This window comes from Echinops telfairi, unplaced genomic scaffold (assembly GCF_000313985.2).
Source record: "Echinops telfairi isolate 266 unplaced genomic scaffold, ASM31398v2 ScPeMD7_2;HRSCAF=8, whole genome shotgun sequence".
In the NCBI taxonomy this organism is placed as follows: Eukaryota; Metazoa; Chordata; class Mammalia; order Afrosoricida; family Tenrecidae; genus Echinops; species Echinops telfairi.
In genome coordinates this window covers 64,404,157-64,413,966 of record NW_022103898.1, presented here as the reverse complement: position 1 = coordinate 64,413,966, position 9,810 = coordinate 64,404,157, and the positions used below count along the sequence as shown (strand labels likewise).

The window sequence follows — 9,810 nt, the reverse complement described above, 5'->3', positions numbered from 1 at the left end:
CTGCAAACTCTAGATTATGGCTCTCTGTCTGTGGCTCTCCTGCAAACTCTAGATTATGGATTTTGTAACGAAGCCCCGATGCAAATGAATTCCTGATGCTGACAAATTCCAGAGCAGAACAAGAAAGATCTGTAATCTAACAGAAAAACATGCAGGTAACTAAATGAAGGATTCAATGGAAACAATCATGATAATAAAGAAATGTCTGAGGGGAACCAGACTTTCTGAATTTTTCTAGGGGTATGAGAGCAAACATTTGAGGGCTACTGCCTTGCATTTATTCCTGCTTTAACACAGAGGCAGGCATTTGGGAGAAGAGAAAAATCAAAGGAAGAGCTTTTCAAGTGCTCTGCTTTTATTCCTCAGCGCAGCAAATCGCAGAGGAAAACTCACCCCCTCCCCACCCCATCAATGACAACTCATGGCTGCCAGGATCGACGATGTGTGTCAATGAAGAACTGTGCGTCACAGGGTTCTTAGTGTGGATCGCCAGGCCTTTCTCCCAAAGCCTCTCTAGCTTTTTGGTTAGCAGCCATGCAAGCTAACTCTTTGCACCACCCAGAGACTCCAGGGAGAAGAAATACACCGTTTTTGAAGAAATGTACATCCAGTCCTTGGTAAACCTGCTCCTTGCTAAATGCCCACTCGCTTTCTGGACATGCTGGCACTTTCACCCCACGACCCCTACCGAGTGGCGGAGTCCACCAGTTTGTCACACAGGACATCCTTCCCATCAGAACGCATCCTGCTGTGAAGTGGCTTCGCTCCTGTGTGCTCACTTTATCATCCTACCTTCACACCAAGCGGAGATGCCATGAAGGCAACTCCCTTGAAAGCCAGTTCCCCGGGATCTTGATATCCCTTTAAGCCCTCGGTGAGATGTCTACACTTTAAGAGAGATTTATTTCGTATTCTGACTTGAATGGAAACACACATTTGTCAAGTGTCTGCTCTTATGGAAAAAGTACGTGGAGGGAGGCACTCCCACCACCATCTCTGAGACGTGGTCTCCAAACTCAGGCCCGAGATCAAGAATCCTGATGCTCCAGAGAAACCCTACAGTCACCACTCAGATCTCCCTCCCCTTTGTTCTCCACACAAATCCTAGAAACACTATCTTGTTCACTTCCCAGCCTTGATGCCATAAACATATAAAACCTCTATCTCTCTCTCTCTCTCTCTCTCTCTCTATATATATATATATATATATATATGTATACATATATATCGCATGTTTCTTCATACACACACACACATATCCATATGGTTTCCTGGTTTCAAAAATGTTAGCATTTCAGGGAGTTGCTGACTAGCCAGTCACATCTCATATATAATAAAACATCAAACACTACGTGAATATATATACGCCAGGCCTTTGCATGAAGCACCTCACTTAATCCCCAACCAGCAATCCTGGACGACAGGCATCCTTCTTCCCACTTGGTAAAACAGACTCATAGCTTCTTCCCACTTGGTAAAACAGACTCACATAGCTATCTCAGGTTCAAACTCAAGGTTATTCATTCATTCAAAAACAAGTTTTAATAATGTTAGGGTGTGCCAGGGGCCCATGTAAAAGACTGGAAACAGGGTAGCCAGTCAGACAGAGACCTATTCTTGGACATCTTATATTCTACAGAGGAAAAATTCAACGAGCGGTTGTACTGATGCCAGCCAGTCTGCTAGCCCATCTACCATACTCTGGTAAACCCTGCATTCCCTGAGACACATGAAGAAGGCACATGTGGTGACAAGATGGGCTCTGAATCCGTGGGCTATGACTGAACAACCATGATCTGATTGTAAATCATGATTCTACCATTTTCTAGCAATGAACCTTGGGCAAAGTCCTAAATCCATCCCGGCTTCCATTACCCCGTACCCTGGGATGACCGTTCCTCAGCTTCCAACTCCAGGCCCAAACATCACCTCCTCTGGACCATTCCTGACTACGGAATCTAAAGTGAGCCTCTCATCAACTCCTCCCCGAGTTATCTAACCCATTATCCTACAACTCTGTGTAGCAACTAGAACCTCCTTGTTGCCTTCTGCAGTTGATTCCTCGCCGCTTCTCCTGAGGTTCAGGAAATGTGTCTCACTCCAGACTATCTTCCAGCAGCTAGTAGTAGTCCTGACCCTCAAAGTATCCTCATGACAAATCTGTTAAACGAGTAAGTCAACCAGGCTAACTGAACAATGCTTCACAACCCTTAACTAAGTGGTTTTTCAGGAGTAGACCAAGTTTACTCAGGTTATAATGGCATGAGTTTGATGAACTTACCTAACTGATCTGATCTAAGTCCAGCCCATGGGTACTTTTGTCCTACTGAAGGATTGTATGCTTCTGACAGATAGGAATTTTTCCACAGAAAGTTTCTCTGGTATTCACTCAGCCCCTGGAAATAGCAAGCACAATGGGAGTACCATGTGATCAATAAACACTTTTTAAAGGTACCTATTAAGATCACTCCTGAGCTTCCAAAGAAAGAGAATTCGAAAACAGATAATTAAACACAGAAGAGGTCCTTCATAACAGCTAATATTTACCAAGCCCCATGCTAAGCCGTTCACGTGCATTGTCTCCTTTAATCCTCACACCCAAACCACGCAGATGCTAGCAGGGATCGGGAGGCTCTGAGAAGCTACTTTCTGATGGATTGCCAAAGCCTGAGCTCTTGTCTGGAAACAGGTGACAGGAGAAACTAACCACTAGATAGTATCCTAATTAAATGCTCACCCACCTAGTACGCACTATTACATATTATACCCAGTGCCCAACCACACACACACACACACACACACACACGCACACACGCACACACGCACACACGCACACACGCACACACGCACACATTCTGCAAGCAAGCCTGCAAATAAAGGGATGAGGTCCTGGGAGGCAGTGGTTGGCCACCTGTTGTGTGGAAGGTTGCTAAGCCCTGGGAGCTCCCTGGAACTGTTCACAAATCTTTAAAAAAATGCACAAAAATACGGTTTTTCTGTTTTTGTTTTAATCCTCCGTCTTAACTAAACACGTGTTTCTCGAGACTTTAAAACACAGACACGCTTGGAGATTTTAAAGAGGTGTTCAACGCTAGACCGTGAGACGGGCCAGCTGAGTTCCAATCTAAAATCGCATTTAATTCTCTTTCTGCCCCCACATCCTGTACACCCCGCCAAAACACATCTGGATGATTCGCATCTACCGCTCCCCCATTAGGTAGAGACCTAGGTGTGGGGAGGCGAGCATCCGCCAGGACCGCGCAGACTCCGCGGGGCCGAGGGGCGCTGTGCAAAGCCGGCCTGGCCCCGCGCCCACCCCCGCCCCGACGCGGCTCTCCGGGGTGACCAAGGCCCCGAGACCCCCGGCCTCACCTTGAAGCGCACCGGCATGTCGCCCAGCTCGGACGCCCCCGCCACTCCGACAGTTAACGGGACAAAAAGCCCCGGGGGGCGGGGCGACAACAGTTGGTTCCCTAGGAAAAACTCCGGCCCGGCGTCCCAGACTACGCGCCGGCGCACTCTGCGCTTCCCGCCCAGCGGCCCGTCGCTCTGCCATTTCCCGCCCACTTTCTAGAGTAAGGGCCAATAGAGACTCGGAGAGTCGCTGGCCTTTATTAAAATTCTACCAATCAGGGCTCGAAAGGGAGACGCCCTCCTCCCGTGCCAAATCCGGAAGGCCGGTGGGAGGTCGGGAGAGGAAAACTGACCAATGAGGCGTTCAGACGCGGGTGGGCGGGGCTCGCTTGTCCTCCGTGCGGGCGAGGTTCGAAGGTTCTCTGTGAGGCGGGATCCGGCGCAACAAAGGGGCTGCGTTCTGCCGGAGTTGTGTGGCCGCTGTTCTTAACGTCATGAAATATGTGTGTTCTTTATTCCAAACAAAGCCGACGCCGGCTCATAGCGATCCTATTGCACAGAGTAGAGCCTCCCATGTGAGTTTCCAAGACTGTAACTCTTTATGGGAGCAGAAAGCCCGATCTTTCTCCCAGGGAGCTGCTGGTGGTCTCCAACTGCTGACCATGCAGATCGCAGCCTAATGCCTGGCCACTACGCCACTCGGGTCCCTCTTATCCCATTGAAGGAGTGGGATGTATGAATCTTGAAAGACAAACAGCTCTCTTTGCAATGATGTTCTTTCTCTCTGTTAATTTCCCAGGTCCCCCGCCAAAAAAAGATATATGTACAACATTTAAATTAGTAAGCATTTATTAAAGATGGTTTTCAGGCTCAACTCACCCACGTTTAAAAAGTAGACTTCCGTCAGCTTTACATCGACTATTGCTATTATCAAGAGCCGTGATGGTGTAGTGGGTTTTGTGTTGGTCTACAAACCACAAGGTCAATTGGTCAAACCTACCAGTCACTCCCTGGGAGAAAGATGAGGCTGTTTACTCCCACGAAGATGCAGTCTCAGAAACCCAAAGGGGCAGTCCTACCCTGTCGGATTGGGTCGTTATGAATCGACTCAATGTGATTGCCATTGTCAAGGAGGTGTGGTTGCTTAAACATTGGGCTAATAACCCCAAAGTTGGTGGCTCAAACCCACCAGCTTATTCAGCAGGTAAAAGATGAGGCTGTCTCCTCCTGTAAAGACTTACAGTCTCAGAGCCCTAAGGAGCAGTTTCTACCCTGTCCTATAGCGTTATGAATTGGAAACACATCAAATATTACTTGAGATTCTACCAATGGCAGGACATAAGCAGACCATGAAGATTGTGAAGAAAAAAACTATTGTCCTAACAATCCCAGAAGCCCTAAGGATCAGTTCAACTCTCTTCTGTAGAGTTGTTATGAATTGGAATCAACTGATGGAGGTGGGATTACCATCATTATCAAACATTTCTTGAGATTCTTCTATTGGCAGAACATGTGGTGACCCTGAAGATTGTGATGAAAGAAACTATGTGTCCAGCTTTGAAGTATAATTGGGAAAAATAAACACTTATTCAATAATATTAGAATATATAATAGTATGATAGACCATATAATAAAATGTAATAGAGTAACATAGTTATTGAATAATAGTATAATCAATGCATTTGAACTGTGGTGCTGAAGACGAATATTGAAAGTACCATGGACTGCCAAGAGACATATCTCTTTTGGGGAAAATACTGCCAGAATGCTTCTTAAAGACAAGGATGGAGAGACCCTGTCTCATTTACTTTGGACATGTTGTCAGGAGAGACCAGTCCCTAGAGAAGGACATCATGCTTGGTGACATTGAGGGGCACGGAAAAAGTAGAAGACCCTCAATGAGGTGGATTGATACAGTGGCCGCAATAATGGTCCCAAACATGGGAACGATGTGATGGTGGCACATTACTAGGCAGTGTTTTGTTCTGTTGTGCTTACAGTCATTGAATCAGAACTGACTATTTGATGACAGCTAACAACAATCATGTATAAAGAGCCCTGGTGGTATAATGCACTATGCATTGAGGTGCTATTTGCAAGGTCAACTGTTCAAACCCACCAAGTGAGTTGCAAGAGAAAGATGAGGCCTTTCTGCTCCCATAAAGATTTAAAAGCCTCAGAAACCCCAAGGGGCAGTTCTACTCCGTTCTATAGGGTTGCTACAAGTCAGAATCGACAGCGATAAGTTTGTTTTCTGTTTTTTATTTGATTGGTTGGTTCTTTTTAGTATAATGTGTGCTAAATTCCCATGTGCGAGGTATAAATGCTAAGGGTAATGGGAGTTTGGAGGTAGGGGTCACTCCTGGGACAGATGAATGGAAAAAGCTTCAGGAAGAAGCACTCAGACTCATCCTTGAAGATCAGAAGAACTTCGGTTTCAAAGAAAGAAACCTACTACTGTCAAGTAGATTCTAAGAAGAGCTTCAATAAACAGGCAAATGGGATGATCAAAGGCCAGATGTCTGACTGGAATGCTGCCAGGTTTCGTCCAGAAACAATGAATTCAGTACCTTTTGCTTTTGTCATTAGTTGACTGGATAGGAGCATCCCCACCTTTAAACCTCCACACATTAACACAGACCCTTGATGCATTTTCTGCAAAGGCTTGTGTTCCTGAATACTAATGGATCTCTCTGTTCTTCTCTGTCACTAGTGAAGATGCTTTAAAATTCACTTGAAGGAGCTACCTGATCTCTGCAACAAAGAGAATACTAAATAGTCCCCAAGCAGCCATGCATCCAGGGGTCCCTTGATAAATGTTAACCGATGGTGACAGCATCTCTGTTGTGTATATTAAGAAGGGCACAAACAAGAACATGAAACAAAAGCGCCCTCTAGGAAGGTAGCCAGATATTGCAGAACAGGAGACACTGCTCTGGTACACCTAGTTTTGTTACCTCATAATTATTCTGAGGTGAAAGTGGCAGAGAGAACAGATGGTAACCTGTCTGTTCAAAGAGGACAATGGTAACTGCAGTTGAGCAATTCTGAGCACAGGATAAACAACCATATCAACAAAAGGATTGTACGGTGACCTGGCCATACCTAGGTTTGCTAAAGACAGGTTATGAGGGCTTGAAGAAGAACATTTTACCTTGTGGATTTTGGACTAAGGTCTACCCCAGTGTATGAAGCAAAGATGGAGAAATGAAAAAGGGGGCAAGCCTAATGAGAGTTTTTGTCACCTTTATTTTACCAGCTCTTATCCTCTCTTCTGGAAAAAAGCAAAAAACCAGAGCCAACAGCCTAAAAAATCCCATCCAATTGTTTTGGGGAGTCCTCAGATCAGTGGTTCTCAACCTTCCTAATGCCACGACCCTTTCATACAGTTCCTCATATTTTGGTGACCCTCAACCATAAAATTATTTTCGTTGCTACTTCATCACTATGATTTTGCTACTGTTATGAATCAGGCAACCCCTGTGAAAGGGTCCTTCGACACACACCCCGCCCCGCCCCCTGCACCCCTCCCCTCCTGGCATCCCACAGGTTGAGAACTGCTGCCTTAGATGTCTTAGAAGAAGTAGAGCCAGAATGCAGCCTAGAAGTGAGGATGTCAAGAGCTTATCTCGTGCACTTTGGACATGTTATCAGGAGGGATCAGCCCCTGGAAGAGATGGACAGCATGCTTGGTCAAATAGAAGGCCAACCAAAGAAAAGAAGACTCTCAATGAGATGGATTGGCACACTGCTCTAACAATGGGCTCGAAGGGAACAACGATGAGGCTGGCCAAGCCCAGCAATGTGGCCTTCTGTTGCACGTAGAGTCACTAGAAGCCAGAACTGACTCGATGGCACCTAACAACCTCAGCTTCTTCCATGTGTGATTACTACCACATATAGTGTGCCCATCAATGGGTCCTTATGCTAAAAGCCACATGTCTGGAGCTCTCACTGTTCCTGCTGACTACCAACTATTTGTGCTTGGTGCCCAAGCCTCCTTGAGCAGGGATAGATGCAGGAAGCTCCCTCCAATTGCCAGCCTCTGGCAAAGGACTTTTCTGGTGGCCTCTTTGAAGTGAGGCATCTCAGAGAGCATTTTCCATTTGTATGTTAGCCTTCTTCCTTTCCGCAAGCACTCTAAATGAACTCCATGGAATCTACATCAGAAGTAATTCCTCAAGACCCCATCCTGTGCTCATATGGTTCTCTCTCACTTCAGTCAAGGCCCTCTTATGACATGAGAATGTCATGCCAGGTTCCTGCTTCCCTTTGTTGATGTTTCTGTCTCATGCAAATAGATCCGTTTGTTGCCCAAGAGAGACTAAATGAGTATGACCTCTAGGAAGGGCAATTTGGCAATTCCACTTTTATTAACCTAGCTCACAAGTATTTCACACATTTGTGGTGGGGAAAAAATGTAATGCATTGTTGATAGTAACAAAAGGCTGGAAACAGCCCGCAGGTCCATCTGCAGGGGACGAGTTAAATCAATAGTACATCTGGGAGTCCAAAGCAGGAGCAGGCTTTACAGCAGGTCCAGACGGCAGGGCAGGCTGCTCCCTTCCTCTGGGACTGCCGATCCAGCAGATCCAGGTGGGTTTGGCCCCCTTTGGGTATCACATACTGCATTTGTTAAGGCCTAGCTTGGAAAACAGAAACCACACTAGAGATTTCAATAAAGAGAACTTAATTATAAGGTGGCTGGTGAATGAGTTATTGGAGAGCTTAAAAAAAGAAAAGAAGGCAGCTAAAAGAGGCAACAGGAAACAGCTAACAGCCCCCTAACGCAGAGAGAACAAAGGGCAAATGATGAGGTCACAAGAACCAGGTGTTTGCAGGAGAGGCCTTTTGGAGTGGATGGAATCTCTGAGAAGGACAGCCTGGTAGATGCTAATGTCTCACCAAAATATGAGGCTGGTTCTGAGAATGGCAGAGTAAAAGAAAAAGTAAAACCTGGAAATTACAACCATTGCCATCCGAGGGTTAAAAACGCCATTGCTATGGGAATTCTAAGAGGAACAGCACGTAAAACTGATCGTTCCAGTCTCTCTCTTGTGTCCCCTATTAGCAGACCTAACAGAGAACCGCCGCAGGGTGTAGAGTCCCAGCCCCAGCATTACCAATTGCCTCCTCCAGGCTGATTCCAACTCTTGGCAACTGCATATGTCTCATAGGAGAATTGAAATGCTTAGTGGCTGATTTGTTTGAAGGAGACCGTTGCCAGGTCTTTCTTCCTTAATGCTTCTAGGTGGACTTGAACTACCAACCTTTCCCTTAGTAGCCAAGTGCTTAACCATTTGCACTACCCGGACTCCCATAATGCAGAGTGAGGGCAAGATTGTCGCTGAGAGGCAATACTTTAATGGACACACCCTCATCCAACCCTTAGAAAAAAAGGTATTTCTTATGAACCAACATGGAAGGGTCTCAACGGAAAATAGCAAGGAATACAACAGATCGTATAGTCTGGTCCTGTCCTGCAAGGCCATGTAATGGCAGCATTCCCAGGGCCTTGGCCCTTGCTCAGGAGACTGACTCCATTAGCCGCAGCTTTGACGATGAAGAGCATTGTATTCAGTTGATTTGTAAATGGAGGGGAAACTCGCAGGTTTTGATAACAGTTACCCCTTGAGCTGTTCTCATTACTTCAACTAACCCCTTCCATTGGCCCTGTCTAGATTCGCCTTGATTGACATATATCCCAATAGACTTCTTATAGAGACGTATCAGCATCCTTTAAAGCAACGCTTAGCTGCCCTTGAAATATCAAACAGGCACTCTAAAAGCAGGAAGTTGATCACAAATCTAACAATCTCATATCAATTCCTCAATGGCGATTGAAACATTGGAGAATGTTTATATTTATTTTACAACCACAGCAGCACCGATATGAACCGATAAACCCAGTCAGACACGAGCTGAAGAAGGGAGACAAAAGGGTAAGGAAGATCTAGCAAATCCGACGACACTCTAATTTCGGGACAGACGCGTCCACAAAGAACACCTGACAATGAGTGAATAGAAAGGCGGACTAGGGAAGGGGCTAAACGTGAGCGCCCTAGTATTCTGAAGGTGCTTTTAAAGATAGTGGCAGAAAGTCTGAGCCAAGACTGGGGCCTAAAGTGCAGGCTGGATAAAGGGGCTGCTTTGCAAATCCATCCCTGGAAACACCTGATCCCAAAGGCCTTTCCGTTTCCCTTTTGTTTTGCCTGGGTCGCTGGCTCCAGGCAGCAGTTCCTTGCAAGACGATGACTCACATTTGCTGGAGATCCATTTCTTTCCATAAGGGTAACTGACTGGGTATCTGGGTCCTTCAGAACTTTCTGGCTCTCCTCTTTTTTTTTTCTCCTTGTTGATTCAGATCTCAAAGTCAAACTGTTGTAGAACATTCCACCATACCACGCGTTTACCAACCAACCTTGTGTTTGTATACTTAAATGATTTTATTTGCAA

At 45.8% G+C, this 9,810-nt stretch overlaps 1 protein-coding gene across 2 annotated transcripts in view; it reads right to left on the bottom strand.

Annotated features, from left to right (window-relative positions):
* MDM1 (Mdm1 nuclear protein) overlaps window positions 1-3,477 on the bottom strand; it is a 34,317-nt gene extending 30,840 nt beyond the window's left edge. Inside the window, exons 1-2 of one of the 2 annotated variants that reach the window (XM_045290971.1) lie at window positions 3,373-3,477; window positions 2,282-2,396 (exon numbers count right to left, since the gene is read on the bottom strand). In XM_045290971.1, coding sequence (XP_045146906.1) covers window positions 2,282-2,396; window positions 3,373-3,390 — 133 coding nt within the window. In that variant the 5' untranslated portion in view covers window positions 3,391-3,477. The remainder of the gene's footprint in view (window positions 1-2,281; window positions 2,397-3,372) is intronic. The other variant, XM_045290967.1, reaches the window with a different exon arrangement.
* Between the last annotated feature and the right edge of the window lie 6,333 nt (window positions 3,478-9,810).